This window comes from Triticum dicoccoides, chromosome 7B (assembly GCF_002162155.2).
Source record: "Triticum dicoccoides isolate Atlit2015 ecotype Zavitan chromosome 7B, WEW_v2.0, whole genome shotgun sequence".
NCBI lineage: Eukaryota > Viridiplantae > Streptophyta > Magnoliopsida > Poales > Poaceae > Triticum > Triticum dicoccoides.
Genome location: NC_041393.1, coordinates 717,766,555 through 717,794,226, shown reverse-complemented (window position 1 = coordinate 717,794,226; position 27,672 = coordinate 717,766,555). Strand labels below are relative to the sequence as shown.

The window sequence follows — 27,672 nt, the reverse complement described above, 5'->3', positions numbered from 1 at the left end:
ATGTCCAGAAGCTCAATCTTACTACTAAATGTAGTTATTCGCTTCATTAGTGAAATGGCTATCTTCTATCGTCAGATCTATGATACAAGACTAAGTTTTTCTATGATTTGTATTAGTGTGATCCATACATTAAATGGTGAAGGATTACTACTACTATATCAGTTTAGGTCTAATCTAGAGTTTAGACTTCCATTTTTTGCGGGGATCTAGAGTTTAGGCTTGACTAATCTTTATAGCAGTTTGTTCATGTGAAAATTATGACTGATACAAACTAGATGTTATTATATAATATCGGGACAAGATAGTATCCTACCATTATGCAAAAAAGAAAAACATAATACTGATCTGCCGCTAACAAACGATGTCACAACTTAGACAATCTCTGAGGTCGAATTTCTGTTTTCCAACAATGGGTTTTTCATTTCTATCCTACTACTTATAGCTGGATTAATGCATTTATCTCTCTCTATCTCCGTTTCTGTTGTTACTTACTGCCCTTTTAAGTTTTCTATTCCCAGTTGGTTTCATTTTTTATTTGCTAATATCCACAAAAATGAATATCCACTTTATTTTTTTATTCCCAGAGAGCCGAAGGTGGAGCGGCGATGAGAGCTGGTCATTTGTTAACAGTCGCAGACACGCGTGTACCCTGCTCGCTGGCCGTTGCAAACTGAACGGCTATATGCATTAAATGGCCATACACAAAGCTAGCTTACACAGTAAGCGGAGGAGTTGAACTAGGTTGAGCTGCTGCTTCATATGGCCTGGAACGCCGGGCCGTCTTCTGTGTTGTCGTCGCGGGCACCACGGGACTGTCTTGGCCTTCTTCCGTGTCACCATCGAGAGCTAGCAGGAAATGTGTGTCGAGAGGCACATGAATACGCCCGTGGATTGTTTTTCAGTGTGCTCAGTTTTAAAAAACGAGTTATGCGGTTCTTTTTTAATACAGAGAAAAAAAATGATAATTTTGCAAGTACTACAGTATTAAGATCACTGTTTTTAATACTGTAATTTAAACCACAGTTTTTAGTGGTAGCCAAACAGCTCACTGTAATTAAAATTGTGTTAATCTCAAAAACTGTGTTATTCTCAAAATACATAGAAAGTACTTTGCTATCAAACAGGGCTACAAGTGCAGATTTCCTTGAAGATAGTATATTTTATAATTGTATTGCCAACGTGCTTCCATAGTTTTATCACCACAAAATAATTCTAGCTGCTTCCATAGTAAGGTAACAAATAATCTGTGTTATAGCAGAATATAGATGTAGTGTGCTTGTCTGAATATAATGCAGAGTTTAGAAATGAACTAAAATCTGTGAGCAGGAAGTAATAGGCTTATTTTCCAGTTAGAAAAATATATGTACTGTAGCATCATGTATTCAGGTAATCCCTTGTATTTTTTCACCAGGTTCATGTTTTATATATTGTCCATACACCCACATAAACTAAAGTTTGTAGTGTCAGCAGTAAACAGGGGCACAACTTAGTATGAGTAGAAAAATAAGAGCTTGTGAAAAGAATAGTATCTCTATTACAGGATAAGAATGACTCTTTGGTTTTATGCTGATGTGTGAAAGCACCCCATTATCATGCAAATAGTACCAGGTTTAGAGCCTTGATTATGGCGGCTATAAACCCAAAACAACCCATCTTATTATTTAGTATACAAAGCGCGTTCTGGTGGGAATGACTCCAATTAGAATTCTAGCCGTCGGCATATATCTGATTGGTCCCAGATTGAAAATCTCAATTGTCAGGACTTGCTTGTATGCATTCCTAAATAGTGTAAAACTGAAGCTTGCTGCTCGTGAGGTGTCAGCCATAAACATGTATTATGGCCATTGTTTATACGGTGAAGTGCCTAAACAATAGAGTTACAGTAGGGTTTTTACCCTACTGTGTTTGCTAAAAAAAGTGCCTAAAATTCAGTGACCATAGCTTTCCACTTTAGCTCATAAATTGGATGGCAAAATAGAGTTTGCCCATTTCATATCTATGTTGTCTTATTAGGAAAATAGAGGTTTTTTTATAGCTGATGCTTAATATGTTTCATCGACTGGTATGCTCTAACTTTAGCTCATAAACTGGATGGCAAATGCTAATTCTGATGGAGCTTTTGCCACTTATTGTTTTATGGTTGTCTAGACAGCTGATGGCATGCTTCTTTTTGTGAATTGTCAATTCTTTTGTACAGGGTCCCTCGGCTACTTATGTTTTGCCAGACAATGAAAGTATGTAGATAGCATGTATGGTTTTTACATTGCTTTGCGCAGGTTAAGATGCATTACATGATGTTTTCCTTTTACATTTATGAGTATTATAGAGTCCTTTCTTTTTCCACAAGGGGCAGTAGTTGTGCCATTTGATTCGAAGGACAAAAAGTTGATCATAAATGGGTAGCATTCAGGATATATACACAAAAGAGTATAGAACCAAATTATATGATGTAATTGACTACTATTTCTATTAACTTCTCCTGTACACAATGTTCACGAGTTCATGTATTAAGTACATTTTATTGTGTCACTTGTGTTTACTCTTTTTTTAATGCAAGTTTACAGCTACTCGGAATTCCTAATTGTAGACTCAACTATCTTGACCTACCGATGATCTAATTTGTGACATTATTACCTTAATAAAATATTTGCATTTAATTTTCTTTTTATATAGGGGTATAAGTTCTTACCAAATGTACTCAAATATACGGTTACTGAAAAATGCAAATATTTTCAACACGAATATGGTTTTAAACGGGTCTTTGCGCCATTTGGCGCAACTGGTCATCTAGTTGACATAAAGAATCATCCTTAAGTAGACAAATTCATGAACCAAATATGTTGAGAGTTGAACCCGAGCCTCCAGAACTTGCCAATGATTCGGTAGACACCATTAACTATGCCAGCCTCAAGAAGTTGTCTGGTACCTTTAAGACCCTAGCCCAAACGACACTCTTATCAAGCACCACTAACCTCATATTAGTAAATCCATCATACTCATTCACTGGCGTGTTCCAATCACCTAGACACCCAAACTGCACTATGAAGAGATCATCACCGATTTTTCGCCACTGCACCTTTGTTGCAAACTCCAAGATGATCTCATGCTGGACTATAGCCGGGCTAAATCCCTTTGGCAGTGTGCACCACGCAATAGCAAGCCACTTTGCCTTCGCCTCTTGATCTACAACCTCTTTCCATAGAAAGCCATTTTCTCCATTCCCGTGTTAATCGAGGGTTACTTGGTTCTCCTTGTTCCGCCATGCGACTTTCCGACGATATCAAACCCTTGCATCGGGCACGTGCCAGGGCGTAGACAAGTGACCGAGACCAGGTACAGGGTCTGCCCGAGTAGTATCTGTGCAGCCGGAGAGAAAGACGATAGTGTTAGGTGATGGGTATTGCTTTCCATGAACGATATACATCTTGGCCGAAAATAAACTCATCATGTGCGAGACAGAGGGTGTGTGTGTTAGAGCGGAAAAAGGAAAATTAAAAAAAGAGAGCAGAAGAACATTTTTTTAGGGAAGCAGAAGGACTTTTTTTTTTGAGGAATAAGCTTCTTTTTTTTTGAGGAATAAGCAGAAGAACTTGTTGCAATGCTTGTATACAGGCGGGTCTGGCCCAAAACACCCTGATGGACCGGACCGGACCGGGGAAGGGAAGCTGGACCCAACCCACCCACCCAGATGGCCCAAACAAAACCACCGAAACTGACTGACCTACCGCGGCCTCCCTCACCCTTCGCCCCCCCTTCCTCCTCGCGCCGCCGCCCCAAACCCTCTCTAAAACCCTCGCCGCCGGCGCACCCACCCGTCTCTCCCCTCCAGACCAGACCGGAGAAGCCCCAGACGTCCGCCGCGGCCGGGGAAGGGATGGGGATCTTCGAGCCGTTCCGCGCGATCGGGTACATCACCACGGGCGGCGTGCCCTTCTCCCTGCAGCGCCTCGGCACCGAGACCTTCGTCACCGTCAGCGTCGGCAAGGCCTTCCACGTCTACAACGTAAGCAAGCCCCTCCGCCACCACCAACCCACCCTCTCATCTCCCCCTCCCCAGGGCCCGTCCCTGCCGCAAACCCGCAGTGGATTAGTGTCATAGCCTGGGAGCTCGCAGGAGCCCGCTGCTCGTTTCTCCGTCCGTATTTAGGGTTGATAATACTACCAGAGGCAGCGATGTGTTAGCTTCCGTTTGGACCTCATGCGCAGTTCAGTGCTGATTTCCTGCTGGTTGCTCGCCACGCCTACAGTCGAGCTTGTGTTCATATTATTAACCCTGCCTTACTGTACTTGTCTGTCTTCTCTTGTTTTTCAACGGCTTTACATATAACTCTGATGCAGCCGACTCCCATTTTGTGATATAACTAATCACGCTGTTTTCTCTTCTTGTTGTGCAGTGTGCCAAGCTCACTTTGGTCCTTGCCGGTGAGCCTGCTATTTAGTATGCTTGGTTTCTTATGTTCAGGGTTGTTGTTTTTCTTCCGCTCATGGTGCGTGAACTTTCTTTGCGAATTCAGGACCTCAACTGCCCAAGAAGATCCGCGCCCTCGCATCCTTCAAGGAATACACCTTTGCTGCATATGGAAGTGATATCGCGGTTTTCAAACGGACCGATCTGGTAAGGGAATTGCTGTAGCTGAATTAGGGTTTCAACCCTAAGTGTGTGGTGCCCGGTGAATGAAATGATTATTGGCTACTTATTCCAAACTTCCAAAAATGAGTTCCTGACCAGAAAATGCCTTTGTCTCAGATGTGCTTGTACATCTTTTGTGAAATCAGATGTTGATTGTGGAATTATAGGTGCACTCGTAATGTTCTGCGAAACAACATATTTGACCGTGTGGTTATACAAAAAAAGATGAATTGTGGGCACTTTCAGTTTCTATATTAGCTCCTCTTCCTTGTTTTTACAGCACACAAATAGGCATGTTTTTGCAAGTGGACTCATCATTTCAAGATCTACATATATAACTATTTTGTGCTTCTGCAAATTTGCAAATTCTTGTTTGAAAAAGAAACCCTGGGACCAAATGCACCCAGGAGCAAAGTATCTGCTCTTGACCCAGACCCCACTATATCATGTCCATCAACTATTATTGAATCCTTCCTTACCTTACGAAGCCTTTTATCCCAAACAAGTTGGGGTAGGCTAGATATGAAACCCTTTCACGAGGACTTCCCAGGAGGTCACCCATCCTAGTACTACTCTCGCCCAAATGGGTTTCATACCCAAAAGACTGGCTAGTTTTTACGCTGGCTCGCCAAGCCTATCACAACCCTTAGATATGAAACCCTTTCACGAGGACTTCCTAGGAGGTCACCCATCCTAGTACTATTCTCGCTCAAATGGGTTTCATACCTATGGGACTGGCTAGTTTTTACGTTGGCTCGCCAAGCCTATCACAACCCTCCTCCTTTACCCGGGCTTGGGACCGGCTATGCCTAGAAGACATAGGCGGAGTTAACTATTATTGAATATCGAGGCTTTTTTTAATGTTTTCTCTTCAAAAATCAGGTGGTTACCTTTACTAAACATGAAGAAAAGGTGAACATGTTGTACCTGTTTGGAGAATACATTCTCAGTGCAGATACTAAAGGTGATATATTTATCTGGGCCTTCAGAGGAGCTAAACCAAGCAGTGAGCCTGTTGGAAACATATCACTGGGAGACAAGTTTACTCCAACCTGCATTATGCATCCAGATACTTACCTAAATAAGGTGCCTGAAATTATTGATTTCTTTTTGGAGATAGTTTGCTTTCTGAATTTTGTGTGTGTTGACAAGTCTGATTATCATTGATTCATCAGGTCATTATTGGTAGTGAAGAAGGACCATTGCAGCTGTGGAATATCAGCACAAAGAAAAAAGTTTACGATTTTAAGGGTTGGGATTCATCAGTACGTTGTTGTGTTTCTTCACCTGCTCTGGATATGGTTGCAGTCGGTTGCTCAGATGGATCAATTCATGTTCACAATATACGATATGATGAAGAGTTGATGTCTTTCAACCATGAAATTCGGGGTGCCGTAACTGCCCTGTCATTTCGAACAGGTGATTTTGTCTGACATGACATACAGTATAACCTTTTATAATTCATGTTTGCTCATCCTGTGACAATGATGAAATTTCCAAACAAATCCTGGTTTATTCAAGTCCTCAACTTAGGTTTGTGATTATGATTATATCGTATTTATGATGGAAATTCGTTAATTCGGAGATCCAGTTCAGGAATGTAGCGCACACATTCTTTTTGGCTTTATGTATTTTTTTAATATTATTTTTTGGAGATTTGACTTGCCAATAAAACCTTTACTGACTGCCGTCCTAGTTCAAACTTAATAACGATGATATTTGGTGTACTTGAATAAATTCTAGAGCCTATGTAGTTTATTGTGGAATTAAGGATATGGAGCTGAATTTTATGACCAGTACTGCCATCAAGGTGTTTTTTATGGTTATAGATAGCTTTGACTCCCTGTTTGAAACAGGAGGTGCATTGTTTTATTTTAATAATACACATTTTCATGCTTCTACATGTCAAGCTTAAGTGTTATTTTCTCAAATTTGCTTTGTCCGCCAGATGGGCAGCCCCTTCTAGCATCTGGAGGTTCCTCGGGTGTTATTAGCATTTGGAATCTTGAGAAGAGAAGGCTGCACTCTGTGATTAGGGAGGCCCATGATGGTTCTATTGTATCACTTCATTTTTTTGCCAATGAACCTATTTTGATGAGCTCAGCAGCTGATAATTCAATTAAAGTAAGTGCTGTTTTCTTGTCTTCTATTTTCACATCATTGATATTGACGGAGAAGAACTGTGTATTTGATTAGCTATTGAGCTGTAACATATGAAAGGTCAAAAGTTGCTGCATGTTGTGTGACCTAGTGCTTAGCCTGTCATTGTTTTTAAGGCGTCCTGCCTTAGACGCTTAGGCGACGCTTAGGTGATAAGGCGCCCTGGCAGCGCCTTACAAATATGCCCGCCTTAAGCGATTAGGCGTCCGCCTTAGGCGCTTAGGCGTCGCCTAGGCGCTAAGGCGGGTGGTGCTCGCCTTAGGACGCCTTACCGCCTTAAAAACAATGTAGCCTGTTACATAGAACATCATCTCCCTTTTTTCTAGTTATACCACATTGCCTTATTTTGGGGGAGCATATAAGTATCATCCTACTGAATAGAGCTTTGCAGCTAGTTAATAAGTAACAAAATCAGCCAAGAAAAACAAAGTTAATACTGGTGTGAGATGATATTTGCTTTGACAATCAGATTAAGTTAGCCGCAACACCTTATTTCAGTTTACATTTTAAAGTTAGTAATCTAATATACTCTATTCCAGATGTGGATATTTGATAATAATGAAGGAGATGCTCGTCTGTTACGATTTCGAAGTGGGCATAGCGCTCCACCTCGGTGCATAAGGTAACAAATGCCCTCCAAGTTTGTTGTGTCTGTACTTTTGTATTGGTTGTGTTTTAGTGAGTCAGCCTATTTTGTTGTTAGATTCTATGGCAACGGAAAATTCATCTTATCCGCTGGTCAAGACCGTGCCTTCCGTCTTTTCTCAGTTGTTCAGGTAATTCATAACCTTTGTAACATTAATTTTTACAGCCACACTGGCACACCTGTTATCATTTCCTGCATTTTTTTGTCCTCTCAAAAATGCTATTGAAGTAATAGTGTTCATTTCACACCACACACTAGTCTTTACCCTGAATTCCTGCATGCTGTCTTCTTGTCAGCTTTTTTTCCTTTTTGAGCAAAATGAGTTTATGTTTACTGTTTTTTTTAATCCTATTGAAGTAACACTTTTTTGACAGGATCAACAAAGCAGAGAGCTTTCTCAGCGGCATGTGGCAAAAAGAGCAAAAAAGCTTAGAGTAAAGGTAATTTTTTTATTACTATTCCTTTATTGCCTTCTGTTTCATCATTTCCTTATTAGGATTTTGACATTTTCTTCTTCTCTGCAGGAGGAAGAGATAAAGCTAAAACCAGTTATTGCATTTGATTGTGGTAATTCTCAGGTCCTTGTAATACTAAAGTTCATATCATGTTCTTCTGCTTTTCTATCTGTGTAATTTCTTCTGGAAGTAGTAAACCATGATAATCTTCAATCTGTACTATTTATACTTGGTGCAAAGGGCAAAATTATTTCCATGTTAACACATAATAAACCACTGTACCAGTATTCTGTGCACCTTTACTAGTGTTGAAAAGAAACCACAAACTGTTATCTTCTTTAGATAAACCTGCTTATTTACCAATGGAATCAACTGTTGTTCAGCTGAGATACGTGCACGTGATTGGTGTAATGTTGTTACATGCCACATGGATACTTCAAAGGCATATGTATGGCGTCTTCAGAACTTTGTTATAGGCGAACATATTCTTACACCATCGTCAGAGACTGAGTCACCGATTAAGGTAATGCTTGTTTTTGTAATCTGAATGTATTGACCTTATACTATAAGAATGTATTGAATTCTCAATTCTTACCGTGGGCTAGATCAGAACAAGCTTGTACTATAAATGATAGAAGTATTTCCCTACTTCTTTAAGAAATTCCTTTTCTTTTCTGGCAGGCTTGTACTATAAGTGCATGTGGTAATTTTACTATCTTGGGCACCGAAGGTGGTTGGATCGAAAAATTTAACCTTCAATCTGGGATTAGTCGTGGTAGTTACATTGATGGCTCGCTGTCATTGCAATGTGCACATGAAGGGGAAGTTGTTGGATTAGCATGTGATGCTACAAATGGTTCTCTGATTAGTGCTGGATACCGTGGGGATATTAAGGTTTGATGATGCTGTTGCACTTCAGTTACAATTTATTTAAACCGCGATTCCATTACTCAGCTCTTGACTTGTCTCCTGCAGGTGTGGGATTTTAAAAGTTGCAAGCTAAAATCCAAATTCAATGTTGGTAAATCTGTAACTAAGATTGCATATCACCGAGCAAATGGTAATATTCAACATGTTCTGTTGTTCCCTTGTAGGATGCCATGGATGTTTAACAGTTTTTTTGTTGCTGTTTTATGGCAGGTCTTCTTGCTACGGTAGCAGATGATATGGTGCTTGTATTGTTTGATACAGTGTCAATGAAAATGGTTCGTAGATTTGAAGGACATACAGACCGCATCACTGATCTGTGTTTCAGTGAGGATGGGAAATGGCTCATCTCATCTAGTATGGATGGGACGCTCAGAATATGGGATATCAGTTTAGCAAGACAGATAGATGCGATGCGTGTTGATGTATCTATAACATCTGTCTCCATGTCTCCTAATATGGATGTGTTGGCAACCACCCATGTTGACCAAAATGGCGTGTATCTTTGGTAATGTTTCTTGTCCTCACCCTGTGCATTTGCATACCTTTGACAGCTCTACATGTTTCAGGAAAATATCATAAGACGAGTTTCCAAGCTGGTGCAGTTTGTGCTAATCACGGCACATCTCATTTAGGCAAATAAATACTAGTTTCAGTCCACTGTACCAATGAACGTAATTAACTAAAATTCCATACCATCGCACGCAATTAACCAACCACCCGCACCGTCTAAAAGAAGTCGAGTTCATCACTGTACAAACACTTTTCTTTGTTTTTGAAATGTTCATTTCCACTCCGTTGATAAAACTATGCTAGAGCTTAAGAGTATGACAATATAAGTAGTTTTATAGTTTAATTTATAAGTTGCTGCTGACTGGTTGCCACATGGAACAGCTTCTGAAAAATGTAAACTTTTCTGACATGTTCATTGTGACCCTTGTGTCGGTCACATGCACGGAGGATAGTTTTCCCAGAACACCTCATAAGGTCAACTTAAGGATACACATTTACAGTTTTGCTTTCCATGAAGTTAAATGTCCCTAAAAGCAAAGAGTTGAATGCAAGCAGAGGCAACTCAAGACTGATAGTGTTTTTACCTCCTGTTATGTTTCTACTTCATAATCTTCTGCCATTATGGATAACAAACATATGTAGTTTATTGTTGTTCTGCAAAATATTATATAAAGCTCATACTTCTCTTAATAATTTTGACAGGGTTAATCAAGCTTTGTTCTCACCTTCGACAAATGTTGATAGCTATGCAAGTGGTAAACATGTCCGGAACGTGCTTTTGCCAACTGTTTCATCAGCCGAAAGATCTGAGGAGGAAGAACCCATTAAAAAATCACAAGATTCAAATCAATCTAATATTAAACCTTTTGTCATAATGGATCATCAAATACCAAATATGATCACACTCTCATTACTCCCAAGGAGTCAATGGCAAAGCTTGACAAATCTTGACATTATAAAGGTAATGCATTTTGTCTCCGTTTTGATACTGAAAATTTTCGCTGCAAAGTAACGAATCCTCTGACCTTGCATTAACTATGCGAGCTCCTTGAGTTAGAATTAGGTGGGGTGTATATAGTAGAATGTGTAGATGAACTACTTTAACTGTGGGTGACAATATTTTGATGAACATTTTGGGCATGGTAGTAAGTTTCTATTAAAAAAAATGCTTGGTAATATTGTAAATTTATGAAGTTTGACAAATATAATACTACAGTAGGAAGTGCTGGATCAATGCTATCACTTAATGACTGTAAATGTCCTAATGGGCACTTATTTGTGACTGAAGGAAGAACTTACTTAAGTAATATTTTTGTTTTGTGCATAAGCCCGATTGGACTTGAAGTGCTCATTGTCACATTTCTGTGTCTTTAGGTTCGAAACAAACCGATCGAGCCACCTAAGAAACCTGAGCAGGCTCCATTTTTCTTGCCCACAGTTCCATCCCTTTCTGGGGAGATATTGTTTGAGCCTCCTTCCAGTAAAGAAACAGACGGCAGCACTACTGAGGACATAGGTCATAAAAAGATGGCTGATCTCTCCTCCTACTTCAGTCGGCTGTTACAATCCTGTGGAGAACTTGAGAGCTGTAAGTATTTATTAGTATCTTCAGTCAAGCAAAACGCGTAAATAAACGTCAGATTTTTTGGTTCTCACTGTCTATTGATGAGACTATATGAAGAAGCTGCAACCTTCGTCATAGTAAGCACTGGTCTGGAATCTGTTTTGCAGATTCAGCGTTCACTGACTACCTAAAAGGCCTATCTCCGTCATCTCTAGACATGGAACTACGGATGCTACAGTTAATAGATGATGACGAGGTGGAAGAGTCGGAGGAACCAAGACCCGAGCTCCAGTCCATCTCGTTGCTGCTGGACTACTTCATTCACGAGCTTTCCTGCAGGAACAACTTCGAGTTTGTTCAAGCTGTTCTGAAATTGTTTCTGAAGGTATGTGACAACGTGTATGCCATGTTAAAAACCATCGAGTCGGTGCTTAAAGCGTATTTCATCTTCCTTGGAAGCAGATACATGGTGAAACAATACGGCGCCACTCGACGCTACAGGAGAAAGCGAGGAAACTCCTGGACGTCCAGAGCAAGGTCTGGCAGAAGATCGACAAAATGTTTCAGAGCTCGCGATGCATGGTCACATTCCTCAGCAACTCGCAGTTTTAGTTGCAGGTAATATCTTTTCATCCGATTTGCCAAATGAACTAGTGCTATACGAGGCTTATTTTGGAGCCAGAAAATACTTTTGTACCTCAATTCGCTAACATTGTCGTCACCTAGTTGAGCTTTTCCGATACACTACACTATATTGCTGTAGAGAATGATTTTTTCCCTGCAGCTTCTTCTGAACTCTTGAATGACTAAATATCCTATTTCCTTGTGGTCCACAGGTCCCAATTTCTGAAATCGATGCATACTTGCGAGTCCATGTGGCTGTTGTACCATTCTGCTGCACCTCACCGTTTGTTTCGTCGTCGTGGTAAAAGCTGCAAGGCATATATATACGGTGTTGTTAACAGCAATGACCACATGTTGTGCTCCTGGTGATGATGTAACAGTTTTGTTCCTGTATTCTTTTGTAACATACAGTTGTATGAGCACTGTTAGGCGAGAAATATCCGGGAATGTCGCAATTGCCAGTTAGGCGAAACATCCCCTAAAAGTTTATTCAGCATTTTACTTTAGTGATAGTCCTCCGTGTTCATCTTCGGTGTTTTGACTCCTAAAATCCCTTCAGTCCACTTTTGCATGCGCTATCGGAAAAACTTATCACCCTTTTGTTTATAATAAAATTTATTTCGAGATTGAGAAGTCCTGAAAAACAAACAAATTTCAAGCAAAATGATATTTAAAGCGATGAATCACACACGTAAATCAGAGTCAATTGTCTGAGTTATCTTTTTACAATTCTTTCGATGAGAATATGGATAGTCATAAAAAATGCTGCAAGAATAGCCCAGTGTCCACACTTGAAGCTGTGTTATCTGGTAGTTTGATGAGTTATGTTTTTTGTTATCTGGCTGGAGGGTGTTCCAGGATCATCTTCATCTTCTAGTTCTTTTTTCTGCTTTTACTTTTGAACCTTGGTTGTGAGCTGGAGGAACTGCTTGTGTACTGTACCTCACCATTCAGGCATCTTTCTAGCAATGGAGCCGGGGAGCCATCCCTGTTATTCTAAAAAAAAAAAAAGAATATCCAGAGTTGAAATGACAAGCTCCAGCAGATGAGAATGAGAAAGATTGCATTCTCTGAGCTCAATATTCATCATATCATGTGCATAGATGGATTTTCAGAACCACAAAATTAACAATGTAAGGAGTAGTAGAATTTATGAATGCAGCTCTTATCATATCATAGGCAGAAAACTAACATCAGTACAAGAGCCGGGTTGATTAGCTGCCTCGATCAGAAAGTAGACACAGGATACACATTTATGTATGTATATCAAAGGAATCTGGTCCAAAGGTTCTCAAATTAGGAAACTTTTAATTCTAGTCCCCACTTGGAAAAACAATGTTTGAATATACGAAGCACATAAACATCTGTATCAGAGAAAACTCTTTCTCAAATCTGTCTGTATAATTGTTTCAGTGAGAATATAGATAGCCATAAAAATATACTGCAAGAATATCCAGAGTTGGAATGACAAGCTCCAGCAGATCAGAATGACAAAGATACATTCTCTGAACAACATTCATCATATAATGCACAGAGATAGGTTTTCTGAATGCAAAATTCATTACTAAGGTAGATTTTCTGAATGCAGCTTTCATCATACCATAGGCACACAACAACCTCAGTAGAAAAAACCAGGGTTGATTTGCCGCCTCGATCAGAAAGTAGACCCAGGATACAAATGTATATGTATATATCAAAGAATCTGGTCCAAAAAAAAGTACAAGAATGCCCACCAACAACATGTCAGCCCATCACCCATGAAACAACCCTGTAGATGAAGAAAATGTATAGTAGTATGATGAGCTTTGCTCAGCAGCTCAGCTGGAACTGGTGTACCTGCTAACTAGTGTATTCTGGCAGTGGTAATACAGTCTCTGTATAACAAGCCCTACAAATATAGCTCACCTTGATGATCCATCCATCACTCACTCAGACTTGCTCCTCAGGCTGTACACGTTTCCGACGACCCCGACGACGCTGACGACGATGGCCAGCCCCAGCATTCCGACCGACAGGAGCCTCTCTCCGCGGCCCAGGCACTCCCCCTCCTTGTCCAGCCTCAATGCGACAAGGGCGGGGAACATGAAACCTAATGCCAGCCCCGTGGTCGCGCCGGTGAACTTGAAGGCCATCCAGATGTTGGGTATCATGGTGGAGCCGAGGTAGATGAGGGCCAGCAGCACCACCGTCAGGGAGAGCATCCTCTTCCTGCTGTGGGGCGCAAGCTCCCCGAACACCAGCGAGTCCACCGTCTGCCTCAGCGAGAAGTGGACCACCGGGAAGACGAGGACCAGGTGGACGATGTACCCGATCCTCACAATGTAGTTGAGCGCCGTGCTGAACTTGATCCCGAGGTCCTTGTCGAAGTTGGTGAGCACGTCGGACTCGGTGTCGTCGCCGAACAGGAGGTACCCCGAGATGGCGGTCAGCGCGTACACGACGACGCAGAGCACGGTGGAGATCCGGCCGACGTTGTACATGTTCTGAGGCGTCTTCTCCTTGAGCTCGTTGTAGATGGGCTGCACGTTGAAATGGCAGATGTAGGCGTTGGTCATGATGGGTATCACCACGAGAAGGTCGAGGATCGCCGCCTTCGAGCTGAAATCCGGCCCCATCCTCGGCGCGGCGAGCTTGCCCTCGACGAGCTTCACCGCGGCGATCATGCACGAGACGGCCACAAAAACAACGGCGAGCCCGACGGACGCGGCAGACGACAGGCTCAGCGAGTCGATCTTCTCCAGCGCGCACAGCGGCGCGAGGAACACCACGAGGACGAACAGGATGAGCAGCCTGCGGTTGTCCCACTCGCCGTGGCCGACGAGCTGGTCCATGACGCCCATGTGCTTGAGCGACCCGGACATGACGTCCCCGATGATGATGAGGTACACCACGAGGATGCCGGCGTTGTTGACGACGATGCAGAGCTGCGCGACGACGCTGGCGGGGCGGCCGAGCGCGCGGTGCACGAGCTCGCCGTAGGAGAGCGCGCGGCAGCGCACCGCGAACCGGACGAGCAGCTCGATGGTGACCTCGGAGAGGAGCCCCATGACGAGGATGGAGACGAGCCCCACGGCCACGCCGAGCACCTTCATGGTCGCCGGTAGCGCCATGATGCCCGCCCCGATGATGGAGGTCGCCAGGTTGAACACCGCGCCGTAGACCCCCGAGCCCTCCGGCGGGCCGGAGGGGACGTCGTCGCCGATGAGCGGCAGTGAGTCGTGCTCGCCGGCGTTGGTGGCGGCGTCGTCGTCATCGACCTCGCCGAGGAACGAGTCCTGCTTGGTGAGCTTGGCGTGGCCGTTGGTGGAGGCGCCAGATTTGGGATGCGGCGGCGGCTGGCTTGACTGCAGCTCGATGGCGGTGGAGGTGAGCGGGAGCGCCGAGTAGTTGGAGTTCACCATGGTCCCCAGCGCGACCGCCCGAGGCGGATCGACGGACTGGAAGGCGGCGGCAAAGAAATCCTTCCTCCGCCGACGCCGAGATTAGGGGGGAAACGGGGGAAAAAATGGAGATTTCCGCCCAATCCCCTCCTCCAAGAAGGCGGGATTCCGCACAAGGGGGCGAAGATCCCGACCCCCGCCGTCCGAGCCGGAGAGACCTCACGGGAACCCGGCCGGCATTGGCGAATGACGCCCGCCGCCGCCGCGGAAATCTCACGGAAATCTCGGTTCTTGGCGCGATTTGGTCGGGCGGGGCCGAGAAGGCCCGTATGCTCCGCCGGAGCAGGGGTCGACGAGGATCCCGGCGAGGCAGATGGATCGCTGGGGGTGGATGGATTGATGGATGGATTGGAGGGAAGAGATCTGAGCCTCCCTCCCCTGTTCTTGCCTGGTTGCTTCCCTTTCTTCGGGGGAGGAAGAGGACGCGATGCCAGGCAGCGCTGCGGGTCAATTTTACGTTAATTCCTACTCGTAAAGCAGGGTGCACCAACCACGTGGGGCCCGTGCTCCTCCGGCCTCACTGGCAGGCGGGGTCCGCCACTGTAGCACGCGGGTAGACCGTGGAGGCATTTTTTTTTGCGGGTATCATAGCAGATTTTTTTTTTATGCTTTTTCTTCTGCGAAGACCATACGTCCATGCCCCCTCCGTCCGGTCAAAAGTGTACGCACAGAAATTTTAAGACAAATTATGAAGTGAAATAAAAAATGCATTGAAAAGGTGCAAGTCACCATCTCTCTCCTCTTTAAGTACCCAACCCCCAATGAGCTAAGTGCATGCAGAAACTAAGGAGACCATGCGTAGACTGCTGTTAGCCTTGATTACCGTGTGATGAGAGACAAGCATTTTTTTCCTACTTTAAAGTGCATTGAGAAGATGGAAGTACACTCTTTTGTGGACAAATTTTAAAGCCAAACGTACACTTTTCACCGGATGGAGGGGTTACTTTGGTTGAACCTTGAGTGTAACCGCTGCCTTGGAAGACAAAATTGGAAAAAGGAGAGAAATGGTTGGAAAACGTTTGTTCTACATGATCAGCCATCCAAGTGAAGATACTACTCACTCAAGAATGAAATCTTTGCGTGGTATCTTCGTCGAGGAGTCGTTCTTACCAAAGACACGCAATGAAAGTGTCCAATGTATTTTTTGTCACCATGATGAGACCATAAGAACGTGCTCTTCCAATGCAAATTGGCTCCTTTGATATGGTCAATCGTCCAAGTAGCTTCTTGTATCCTTCACGTAGTGTTGCTAATATATTTGGCATTTGATATCATGAATTGGTCACATATTTAGAATCCTTCTCAGCATGAGAGAACTTGCTGTTATTTGATCGTTTTGACTATGTAGAAATGACAAGGTTTTAATAATAAAAGTTCTTTTTTTCCTTATGCATGTTATCTATAAATGTGCCGTACACTGGACGATACGGCAAGGGATTTTTTTTCCAGATGTTGTTCTTCACGTACGGTAGTATACTGTCGCAGACAGCACTTCAGTTGTTTATGGGCTGTAGAAAAAACAATTAGATTCACTGAACGATTTCTGGTTGACCAAGCGCAGCTCGAAGCTTCCAACTTCTCTTTCGAAACAATTGAAAATACTACTTCCTCCGTCCGGAAATACTTGTCATCAAAACATATTAATGACAAGTATTTCCGGATGGAGGGAGTAATAAATAGTCTAACGATGATGTGCTTGCAGTTCTTTTCTTACAATTCAATGAACTACTCCCAACCGTGTGATAATATAAGAGTGTTTAGAACACTACAACTCAATGTACCACTCCAAGTTCTGTTAGCTTGTAAAAAAAAAGTCCTATATTATGGTATAGAGGGGTACTATATATTACGAAGTACTTCCTCCGTAAAGAAACATAGGAGTGTTTAGAACATTACTTATATTTTTTTTACACAGAGAGTATTAAGTATTTCGCCTTGTTTGGCTAGGTTGAGTGAAGGTTGCAACCCACCCTGGCCTTTCTTCATCACTGCTATGTAACATGGGTGCAGCTTTTCCAGGTTTACTCCACTACTATCTCTCCTTAATAATAAAGCATGGATTGGGTCTCCGGATTCACCATCACAATACGCTTCCGCCTGTTCGTAATACGCTTTTACGATTTATATTTTCTCTACCCGAGGTGGTACTAATTGATGTCTATGTCCCTGCAGGCTTTCGGGAGGCAACGATCGATCGCTAGCAAGTCTCGCCACGCACGATTGACAACCAGATGGGCCGATCGCTAGCAAGCCTCGCCTCGATTGACAGCCAGATGGGCCTTTGCTACTGATGCGTGGATTCGAACACGTGCGGTCTGGAGCTTAGGTGGGCCAGAATCTATATTTCTGTTACGGGACGCTACTAAAAAAGTTGCTCCATGTGCTAAACTTAGATACTACTTTTGTGATTAATAGTCCCACCCTGCTCTTCTAGATCATATCCTAGCAACTTAAATACGTTCTCGAATTGCAATCAAACAAGCCAAAGCAGAAAAAAGACACCTGCAGCATATGGAGCTGGAGCGACGGCGGCTTCGAGCGGGAGGAGAAACAGAGCCTAGCTTGAGAGGAAAAAAGGAACGAGAAGTGACCATCGGTGCTAGGCGATGGCGGCCTCTCGAGCAGGCCAAACTTGGGGGATGAGCCCGCCATGGCCGGTGGAGCGGGAGGGAGTGGGAGGTTGTGCCATGGCCGGGGTTTGATTTTACTTTATTTATCTCCCTCACAAACTCATAATGACAAAACTAAAAAAAATAACACACATCACACGTAGATGAATAAGGATTAGACAATGTTATACTAGCATATATACACGGATTAGAACACGCACGGTGAAAACATATATACTTGCACGTCAAAATAAATTCTCTCTAAGTGTTATTGATCCTGGTTCATACAAGTGCATAATAAAAAACATCGATGCCAAAACACAAACAATCAAAAAAGGAAGACCCTCCTAAGGTTGTCAGTTACATGATAATCCAAAAAATTAAAAGAAAGGCAAACTCATTAATTGTGAAGTTTTTGTTGATATACATTTTGACCTTGGCATTCATCTCTATGTCGTCTTTGGGTGGCACCTGATGGATTCTGGCGTGTTACATTGATGAATGTTTATATAAACACACAAAATCTCTCTCCCGTTGCAACGCACGGGTTTATCGACTCTATTTTTTTTTGGGAAAGTAAATGACAGACGTCATCTCCTTTTCAACCGGAATTCTTTATGGTGGAATAAGGGAACTAAATTTAAGTAAAATTTAACATAGTTCTAATGGTTTGAAACAAAATTAAAAGAAGACATGTTGTTGTCCTGTATTTTGACCATGTATAGGTTTATTCTAGAGCCGTAGCAACGCACGGGTCTTTTGCTAGTTATTATCTAAGCCCTGAACCACATGCTATGTTCTTGGACTTTGCATCCAAAGGTGAAGCTGCTAAAGAGAATGGTCAGAAGCAAGTAGTACCATCGGCGCTCACAAGATGATTCTTCACTTGAGAGGAATCTCTCTACCATGTGAATAAAAGTTGTTTACAAGCACAGCCTCACAAGATCGCTGCATAATCTTCTATAAACATTTGCCTGGAGTAGTAGAAGAACATTGTTAAGCTCCAGTAAAATAAATGGTTGGTATTTCGTCATGAACAAAATAACCTTTATTTTGCACCAACATTGCTATATATTAACAAAAGATATATTATGCCATGTAAGCATTAACATTGCTATATCCTAACAAAAGACATATTATGCCATGTATTACAGGGATTGGCATTGGGTATTACCCAAGTATAGTCAGGTCTATGCTCCCTGGACTTGCAAAACACCCATTTTCTGATCCCATCCCAGTTGAAAGCGACGGCGAAGCGGACTACAAATGAAGTTATTGCGACCCCTATATAGCCGACTCGTTATCTTGAATGACTGTCATCATCTCTGAACCCTCGTCAATATTTTAAGATCAAGATCTCACGTAGTAAGATCAGGATTTTCCCGTCGAATGGACCACCATGAACCATGGAAACTTCGAGGTGTACCCAAAGATGATTGTAGGAAGCACCAACTTTGTCAAGCTATGCAGACCTTCGAGCGAGGGCGCGGTCGAACAAGTCATTGTGGGAAAGATCAAGGACATCTTGAGTAAAGTAGAGAGCCGATGTTCGAAGGGATGGAGCCACTGAGATGGTTGTGGCTTAGATTGAGGCCCTGTTTGGAATCTCTCTGCTTCGCTCCACTCCGCGGAGCTGCAGAGCTTGGTTTGAGCAGCTTCATAAAAAACTGCAGTAGCCTGCTCCGCTCCGGGAGCTGAGTCACGGGAGCGGAGAGAAACCGAACATGCTCTGGGTACCGCCCTCAAGCTGGCCGGCAATATGGTGATTGCTCCACCGAGCGAATTATTCCCAAAATCAATTTCGATGAGAAACTGCGACGAGCTGATTGAAGTTGGAATGGCGCCCGTGATCTTGGTGAATTCAAAAAAAATTATATTCAGTGCAAACAAAATGTTTCAGATTCGAGTGGACATGCAATGCAGTTATGCAAACCCCAGCGGTTTTTTATTTTTTGAGAATCACCTGCGTTTTTATCTTATTTCCGTGTTTTCCTAATCTTGCAAGTCAAATAGGCCGTGGATGGTTGGATCTGGATCTAATCTATTTCTTGGTCAACCATGCATGATAATATGATGTGTAAACGCGTAGACAACTCTCTCCTACCTCCTCCACTGTTCGAGGCCCATTTGCCTTTTTTTCTTAACACAGTCAAACACAAGCACTCATACAAACGCACATACACTCACCTCTATGAATGCACACACGTACATCCTATCCCTATAAGTACCTCTGAAAGTCTGAGCCAGCATATTATTTTGAGATTTTACGAAGTCATCACAAGCGCCTCGTAGTCAACGGGAACGTCTCCTCCCATTAAAAGTGTATCGTCGGAAATACTGAAATAAATTCTGGATAAATGCAAGCACCAGGCTTGAACCCTGGTGGGATGTGCACCTAACCATCCCAACCATAGGTTGGTTCGCGAGGCCCACTCGTCGACGACTAGAACGTGTACAGTACCATCGCTGCTTCTACGGTTCTACCCATCACCCTCTTGCACGTATGGTGATGGATCCTTTACGGAGAAAAGAAGCAGCCATGGAAAAGAGCAGCAAATCATCCGGCTCATGCGCTTCTCACCATGGCTTATTGCAGGCGCTGCTGCTGCTTCATCTGTCCATGGCCGCCGGCGCGCAAGCGCAACCGCCGCGGCTGAGCAAAGCGCAAGAAAGCACCATGAGGGAGCTCTCAGCCACGGTGTCCGCCACGGCCCCGTGGGCCAGCTGGAACACGACCGATCCGGACCCGTGCCTGTGGAGCGGGGTCACCTGCTCCGGCTCACCGGCGGAGGCGGCTGTGCGCCGTCTCTCCATGTCCGGCTTCGGCCTCTCCGACTCCTCCGTGCTCGCCGCCCTGTGCTCCCTCGGCACCCTCGAGTCTCTCGACCTCTCGAGGAACAGGTTCGCCGACCTGCCGCTCGTGCTCCCTGGGCGCCGGGCTGCGGGCGCTCAACCTCAGCTACGCCCAGCTGGCCGGCCCACTCGCCGACTTCGCCGGCTTCCGCAGGCTGGAGCTCCTCGATCTCTCCTTCAGTCATCTCACCGGAAATGTGAGCAAGCAGCTGAGTTCCTTGCCCCAGGTTGAAAATCTTGAACCTCAGCTACAACGGGCTCCATGGTGACCTCCCCACAGACATGGCCGGCTCTCTGGAGGAACTGGTGTTATCCAGCAACAATTTCAGTGGGAAGATACCGACGGGCTTGTTCCGGCATGGAAACCTCACTCTGCTGGATCTGAGCGACAACAACCTCACCGGTGATGTTCCCGATGAGTTCCTCAAGCTCCCCAACCTCCACACGCTGCTCCTCGCCGGCAACGATCTCCGCGGCGCGATACCCGGAAGCTTGTCGAGCGTGACAACATTGTCTCGTTTCGCGGCTGGCCACAACAAGTTCAGTGGCTCCGTACCAAGTGGGATCACCAAGAACGTGAGGGTGCTGGATTTGAGCTCCAACATGCTAAGTGGTGAGATACCTTCGGATATGTTCTTGGCTCCGGGTTTGGATACCGTCGATCTCACCGACAACAAGCTTCAAGGGCACATCCCGTGGCCTCTACCGCCTTCGTCTCGGAGGGAACTTTCTCGATGGTACCATCCCCGGCTCGATCGGCGATGCCTCGAGCTTGGCTTATCTTGAGTTGGACAACAATAACTTTGTGGGAGGCATACCCTGGCAACTGGGCAAATGCAGTAAGCTGCTTCTCTTGAATCTTGCAAGCAATGAGCTGAGCGGTGCGGTGCCCGCCGAGATCGGCAAACTCGGTAGCCTGGCCGTTCTTAAGCTCCAAATGAACAATTTTGACGGCCATATACCAAGTGCACTTGCCGGTCTGGTGAACCTGAATGAATTGGACCTTAGCCAGAACTCATTTGACGGAGAGATACCACATGAGATTTTCCAGCTACCGCGGCTTTCAAACATGTACTTGCAGGGGAACAAGATCACCGGCGCCATTCCGGCTTCGGTCAGCTCAGCGCAGTTTCTCATCGAGCTTGATCTCGGGGACAATTCGCTCAGTGGTGTCATCCCCACAATGCCGACCAGCTTGAGCACGGTCCTCAATCTAAGTCACAACCATCTCGGTGGCTCCATCCCTTCGGACATCGGATCGTTGCTTTACCTCAAGGTCCTTGATCTTTCCCACAACGAATTGTTCGTCGTCGCTCAAAGGTTTGTTGAGCTTGACACGTTTGGTGATTTCCTATAATCATCTCTCGGGACCCCTCCCGAAGTTTCCATCGTCTGTGGCGGTCCATTCGATGGGAAATCCTGATCTTACTATGGGAGATCTCGATCTTGCCGATATCGACGAGGATTCAGAGATGATGGCAGCCATTGAAGACAATGAGTCAGCTATATGGGTTGCAATAACTTCATTTGCAGTCTGCTTCGTCGTCGCTTTCTACTGGGATGGGATCAGAAACGGGTGGTTTGCAGGTCCAAGATGCAATTAGCCGACTGCTTGCACAATGCCTGCCTGTAGACTGTAGTGACCCATGGCCAATCCCTGGAATGCATGGCATAATATGTCTTCTCTTATGAACAAATGTTGGTGCAAAATGATGAAAAGTGTTATTTAACTTATTTTGCTTACATGTAAAAGAACTGGTTGGTATTTTACTGCCTCCTGCGATTATAGTAAGGCTGTACTATATAGGTAAAGGATATATTTGATGTGCGGGACACTACTAGCATTTGCTTCAAATCGTTTATAGAAGAAAAATGTGTTGGACATATTTCATGTGAATTTCATGTCATGTTGTACAATGCAGCCTTTGAAAATTTTGTGGCTATAATTTAATTTCCAATGGGATGAACTAGGATAATTAAATCTACATCTACATCATGTATATATGACTCCGAACTTACATGTTATATAATGCAGTAATGTTGATATTCATGCATACTTGAGTTATCAAAGCTTCTACCTACCGGTAGAAAGTAGAGACTGTTCTGAAGTGAAGAATCATCCTGTGAGCAAAGATGCTACTTACTTCTGAGTACAGATGTTTGGATGGCCTGGCCATTCTTTTGATAACTTTACCTTTGGATGCTATACCCAAGAACAAGGAGCCGCCTATGGTTCAGAGCTTAGAAAATAGAAGTAGTATCTCTGTGAAATCTCCACCCATGTTACATCACAGTAGTGATGAAGAAACAGCTGAGGGTGGGAGTCAAGGCAATCTGGTTGTCAAACAAGGTGAAATGCTTACATCACATGTTTTTCTTTCTTACAAAGAAGGCTTTGATAAAACTCATGCTATCACACTTATGTCCACAAAATGCCTATGATATTGGGTTGCATTGCATAAAAAGCCAGTGACTATGCTAAGCACCTTGTTTGACAACCAGATTTCTTCAGCACGGTGTACTAACATGGGTGGAGATCTGCCAGAGATAGTCGTCGTCCGCTTCTATTTTCTAAGCCCTAACCCACATGCTCCTTGTTCTTGAGCTTGGCATCGAAATTCGAAAAGGTTGAAGCCATCAAAAGAATGGTCAGGGCAAAGGCATCCTAACATCTGCAGTCATAAGCAAGCACTACCTTTGCTCATATCACAAGATGGTCCTGCAATCTCTCTACTTCACAAATAACAAGCACAACCTCTCGAGATCACTGCGCTGTTTTTATGAACATTTCAAGAAGAAAATTGTTAGTGATGTCTGTCATTCAATCTCAAACACACCCTTTACTAAATTATACTACAGTACTATAGTACAGCAAGACACTCTTTGCCCTTAATCTTCCTCTAAGGCAATCTCAACCTGTTTCGGTAATGGATATCTGCTCAAAGAGCACCCTGTAACCACTAGTTGGCGTCAGACAGAACAAGCCAGGGGATAGTGATGCCAACTTGCTGTTGTACTTCCAAAATAACGGTATCTTTCATTAGCTGAGGGCACCGTGATTGGCGGGCAATCAGGTAGCGTAAGCTGCGTAGTTATGCAATTCGTCGGGGTTTGGAACGATGGACATCTGAGCTTCTTTTGGAAGAGAGTCGTCGTCCTCGGCGACCTCACCTTCTGCTTCGGGAAGCGACTCGTTGCAGTGGATGAAGAAGGTGCGTTTTTCCTGCTGAAACAGCCTGCAAGCAGAACAAGGTAAATGAGTTCAGATCGTACAACAATAAGAGACTGTCAACAGAAGAAGAAGAAAAAATGGTACTTACGGGTTTTTGCAGAGCATTGGGCTTTGGACTGTTAAAACATACTTGCAGGAAGATATCTCCTTTATCGAACTGATCAGTACAGTAGGCTCAGAACAAACAAACCTAACCTGTAGGAAGAAAGCAAGGTACCATTAAATGCACTACTCAATGGGGCACCACAGTTATCAAACGGCTTGAAGTAACAACAAACATGGATCATAACAGTAATTTCCTTTCTTTCCTTACCTCTGTGTACCGCGGTATATCGGTAAGATCACAGACAGTCCCGTTTGTGTACACATGGACATGATACCTGCAATGGCACGGAAACATCAAACATTCATTCAAGAGAGTTCTGCTCCCAGATGTAGTTTATTGTTTGTATCCTTCTTTCCAAATTTCTAGTTTAATACCTCTTAGAAGTATCTTTCACATGATCCTCATCAGCAGACTCGGAGGTGTGATTATCATGGTAAGCATCGGTTGCATCAGGGTCATATTCACCTAGGACATACTCTTGGATAACCTTCAAAAAAAGATATACACTCAATAAAAAAAACTCAGAAGTCCTAGCAACTACGGCGCGCATATATGACAATGTCAAAGCATGAAGATATGTAACTGAAGCCATAGTAATACTATTGGTGCAACTACGACGTGCATACATGACAATGGTGAAAGCATGAAGATACATAATTGAAGCCGTATTATACTATTTGAGCAAAATAAATAAATTTTGTTTGCTTCTTTCACAATGTAAATGAGTTCAGTTCTGGTTTCTCCACTTAAAGCTAGAAATATTTGTATCGAAACAATTCAGAATTAGTTTCTGTGGAATATAAAAAGATTAACATAAGCACAATCTATTTACTATGACCCTCACCAAGAAAATGGCTTACCTTCTCATTCTCTACATGAACCTGTCGGATTTTCCCATAATAGCAGAACTCATAAGACCACCAACCTTCATGCTGTGTCAACAACAATAAGAACAATCAGATCATTTTTCAGGCATTCCATTAAGCCTGGCACACATGCACAAGACCAAACATATGTCCCATGCGCTCATTACACAAAGAAAGAGTTTTGTATGCTCACCCTGTAAAAGCACTGGTCTTTGAGAACCTCCAGCAGTTCATCTGGCTCCTTTGGCTTAACTTTCCGTTCACTTTCTATTATAACATTGGTTGCATTCTGTGGGATAATCGACTTCATGGTCTTGGTTTCTTCCACTGGTAGGTAGCAGGTGTACTGTCTCCCCTCGTGGTCCGTCATTGGCTCAGACTCCTGGCCATTCTCCTGCAGAAGAACAGCAAGTATCTTTCGTTAACAGTTGCAATTAGGTAGAGGAAGTAGGTTTGTCAAACAGCAACCTCTGCAGCAAGGACTTTTGGTAAGAAAAAGACTGAGATTCAAGATTTCTAATGACAATGGCATTTGGACACACATGACTTAGTAGAAACATGGTGAATTAGCATTGCTTATAGCGTACTCTCCTATTTGAGGCAGACAGTTTCTCTTGCTATTCCTCGCTCTTTCGAGATCTTAGCTAGTTATCCACGTTTAACATGTCATGGATGGATTATTATTTCTTGGTAGTATCATCATGCGGTGTCTTAAGTTCTAATTTCCCCATTCTCATCAATTCTGAACCACAAAAAAGAACATGGTTATCTACACGGATTGATCGTTTGATATTTGCTGGTGTTATCATCTTATTGTGGCTTAAACTCCAATTCACTGAACACGAAAAAGAGCACATGTTTTCCTGTGGCTGGAGAACAGAATGAGGACTCATCGGGAGTTAACCACTCACCGGGTGGTAGGGCGAATCGACAGGGTGGAACTCCACGCGGTACCTCGGCTCACGCGAGTTCTTCCCGAACGGCACACCTGAAAATCATCGGCAGTTCAGTCAGTGCAACACCTCCATCTAATTTCAGTAGCCAACAAGCCAACAAGAGCTAGATGCAGATATCAACCAGTCAGAATTTTGCATCACATCAATTGAACACGGCGACACAGTGGAGTACTCAGTTTTGAACTGCAGGGAGCTGGATCTGGCCAGGAAGCGCGCAAGGGAGACGCGGAAAAGAAGAGGGGGTTCCGATTCCAAGGGCGGCCGAGAGGGGAGGGAGGGGCGGAGATCGGGATGAGGCCCTGGCGCGGTTGATGATTACCTGAGGTGGTGAAGATCTGGTCGGTGGCGGCCGCGCCGGCGACCAGGAGCAGCAGGAGGAGGGGGAGCGGCCGGGCGGCGAACCCCATCGGCGACGGCGTCGTGCGGGCTCCGGCGGAGATCGGTCGGGAGTGGGTCAGAGTGGAAGATTGGAGACGACGCGACCCAAGAGTCGCTTCCTCCGTCCTCGAAGCCGGCCCTCCTTCCGCTTCCCGCAGATGGGAAGCCGCTTTCCCGGCAGGGTCGCGTACGGCGCCTTTTCCGCCTTCTCTTGCTGCGAGGCTGCGAGTGCCTTAGCAGCTTTGATGTTTGTTTGGGATTGATAAGGTCTTTCCCGTGGTTTTGGTTAATTTAGACTAAAACTTAACTAAAATCACGACAAGAATTATGAAACGAGAGACTATTTTTAACGGACAAATCATATGTTGGTAACAGATAACCAGAGCCCACGCTCTGATGGCTGATGACACAGTCCACCGACATCCAGCATCAAGATCCACCTTTAGCCACTCCATACCAGGAACTAACAGGATTAGGCACATGGATTTTTACCATCGGCTCAAGTTTAGTGAATTTATAGCAAAGTGTTCGCGACCAACAAGTCAGATGTTGAATTGACTGCATCACACGTGTTCACCTTGCCTTGGTCGGACCATCGATGGCTCATGAAAGCACTTAACTTCCTTCACCTGCCTCCTTTTTCCGGAATATTGATAATTCAGTCTATTCAACTAAGATATGCTTCATGAAAGATTTGGCCTCTCTTCTTCCAAGAGCTCCACGCGCCACCACCAATTTCACATATTTAGGTCTCAAAAACAGGTTGGGTGGCCACCACCTCCATTTTGTCTTTGGCATACATAGCAGAAGGGGTCTGTATTGATGCCTCTCCTTCAAGCATTCATCTGTGTCGGTAGAGCACTGCCACGTACGAGTGAGTCTCCAAATGAAATGGTTTACTTTACTTGGACAAGCCAAGCTCCAAATTTTCCTCCACGCTCGACTCTTGTGTTATATGCATCATGTGGGCTTGCACACCACTGCGTGTGTCCTCCTGCACAAGAAGAGCGCATGATAAATTCTCAATAGCATGACACTTCTCATGAACACATGACATTGAACCTTGTTCATGGAAATATACAAAAATAACATGGTTCCTACAGGAATCAACAAGTTAAGTTATAGTATGAGAGGAACATAAAAGAAGGGGCTCTGTTGGACAATACGACTCATAATATATTCATATGTTGACCTCTTCCAAATTAGCGGCTACACCATTGTCTACTAAAATTTTGCTAACCCTGCATAACTGATCTTGATACATTTTGTATGGACATCGAAACCTCTTTGCAAATGAACCTACGGAGGAGACCACCAATATATGCTCCCTTGAATAAAACATGTCAACGTACCAAGCATGTAGATGTACTGATCTGTAGTACAACCTAAAATAATTCGTCTAAGAACATGCATGGAAACCTAATGTCTTCAATAATTAAGCCACAAATTTTCCTTCAAGCAAAACACCATCATTTTGTATGCCAAAAAAGGGTGAATAGATATACATAGGAACCGAATTTAACAATGTTCGGGACATTTCTCTAGTCAACCTCTCACATGTAGAGCAAAAGCAATGGAAAACACTAAGTACCACTCCATAACATATGTGAGCAACACTAAATTTATGAATTCATATTGTAACTTCTTTCATCTATTACATGCTAACAATATCTTTGGAATGATCTGTGATATCTTAATCACACCTATCGTGGA

At 43.8% G+C, this 27,672-nt stretch overlaps 3 protein-coding genes and 1 pseudogene across 3 annotated transcripts; 2 read left to right on the top strand and 2 right to left on the bottom strand.

Moving 5' to 3' along the window:
• The first annotated feature begins 3,733 nt into the window (after positions 1–3,733).
• LOC119337070 (U3 small nucleolar RNA-associated protein 21 homolog) lies at positions 3,734–12,097 on the top strand. The gene is made up of 19 exons (XM_037609180.1): positions 3,734–4,003; positions 4,395–4,422; positions 4,515–4,615; positions 5,513–5,716; positions 5,806–6,049; positions 6,579–6,754; positions 7,330–7,412; positions 7,494–7,566; positions 7,811–7,876; positions 7,961–8,003; positions 8,275–8,414; positions 8,573–8,785; positions 8,867–8,951; positions 9,032–9,326; positions 10,034–10,292; positions 10,706–10,919; positions 11,063–11,280; positions 11,358–11,513; positions 11,732–12,097. Exons 1-18 carry the CDS (start codon positions 3,875–3,877, stop codon positions 11,505–11,507), a joined length of 2,721 nt encoding a protein of 906 aa, XP_037465077.1. The 5' UTR covers positions 3,734–3,874; the 3' UTR covers positions 11,508–11,513; positions 11,732–12,097.
• Positions 12,098–13,192: 1,095 nt separating this feature from the next.
• On the bottom strand, positions 13,193–15,385 carry LOC119337649 (amino acid transporter AVT6E-like). Its single transcript, XM_037609812.1, has one exon. It carries the CDS (start codon positions 14,918–14,920, stop codon positions 13,445–13,447), a length of 1,476 nt encoding a protein of 491 aa, XP_037465709.1. The 5' UTR covers positions 14,921–15,385; the 3' UTR covers positions 13,193–13,444.
• A 4,722-nt stretch (positions 15,386–20,107) lies between these two features.
• LOC119339506 lies at positions 20,108–22,025 on the top strand (annotated as a pseudogene).
• A 1,152-nt stretch (positions 22,026–23,177) lies between these two features.
• LOC119337057 (protein OS-9 homolog) lies at positions 23,178–26,146 on the bottom strand. Its single transcript, XM_037609159.1, has 8 exons — positions 25,901–26,146; positions 25,537–25,613; positions 24,819–25,019; positions 24,620–24,691; positions 24,134–24,246; positions 23,967–24,033; positions 23,742–23,848; positions 23,178–23,657 (listed from the first exon to the last, which is right to left on the bottom strand). Exons 1-8 carry the CDS (start codon positions 25,986–25,988, stop codon positions 23,492–23,494), a joined length of 891 nt encoding a protein of 296 aa, XP_037465056.1. The 5' UTR covers positions 25,989–26,146; the 3' UTR covers positions 23,178–23,491.
• Between the last annotated feature and the right edge of the window lie 1,526 nt (positions 26,147–27,672).

What these genes read in the sequence shown, in the direction of transcription:
- LOC119337070 (XM_037609180.1), top strand. Translation starts at nt 3,875, where the DNA reads ATGGGGATCTTCGAGCCGTTCCGCGCGATCGGGTACATCACCACGGGC. An exon ending in GCTCACTTTGGTCCTTGCCG is followed by an intron (nt 4,423 to 4,514) that starts GTGAGCCTGCTA and finishes TTGCGAATTCAG; the next exon opens with GACCTCAACTGCCCAAGAAG. An exon ending in GATACCGTGGGGATATTAAG is followed by an intron (nt 8,786 to 8,866) that starts GTTTGATGATGC and finishes TGTCTCCTGCAG; the next exon opens with GTGTGGGATTTTAAAAGTTG.
- LOC119337649 (XM_037609812.1), bottom strand. Translation starts at nt 14,920, where the DNA reads ATGGTGAACTCCAACTACTCGGCGCTCCCGCTCACCTCCACCGCCATC.
- LOC119337057 (XM_037609159.1), bottom strand. Translation starts at nt 25,988, where the DNA reads ATGGGGTTCGCCGCCCGGCCGCTCCCCCTCCTCCTGCTGCTCCTGGTC. An exon ending in TTCATGTAGAGAATGAGAAG is followed by an intron (nt 24,247 to 24,619) that starts GTAAGCCATTTT and finishes CTTTTTTTGAAG; the next exon opens with GTTATCCAAGAGTATGTCCT. An exon ending in CCAATGCTCTGCAAAAACCC is followed by an intron (nt 23,658 to 23,741) that starts GTAAGTACCATT and finishes TTCTGCTTGCAG; the next exon opens with GCTGTTTCAGCAGGAAAAAC.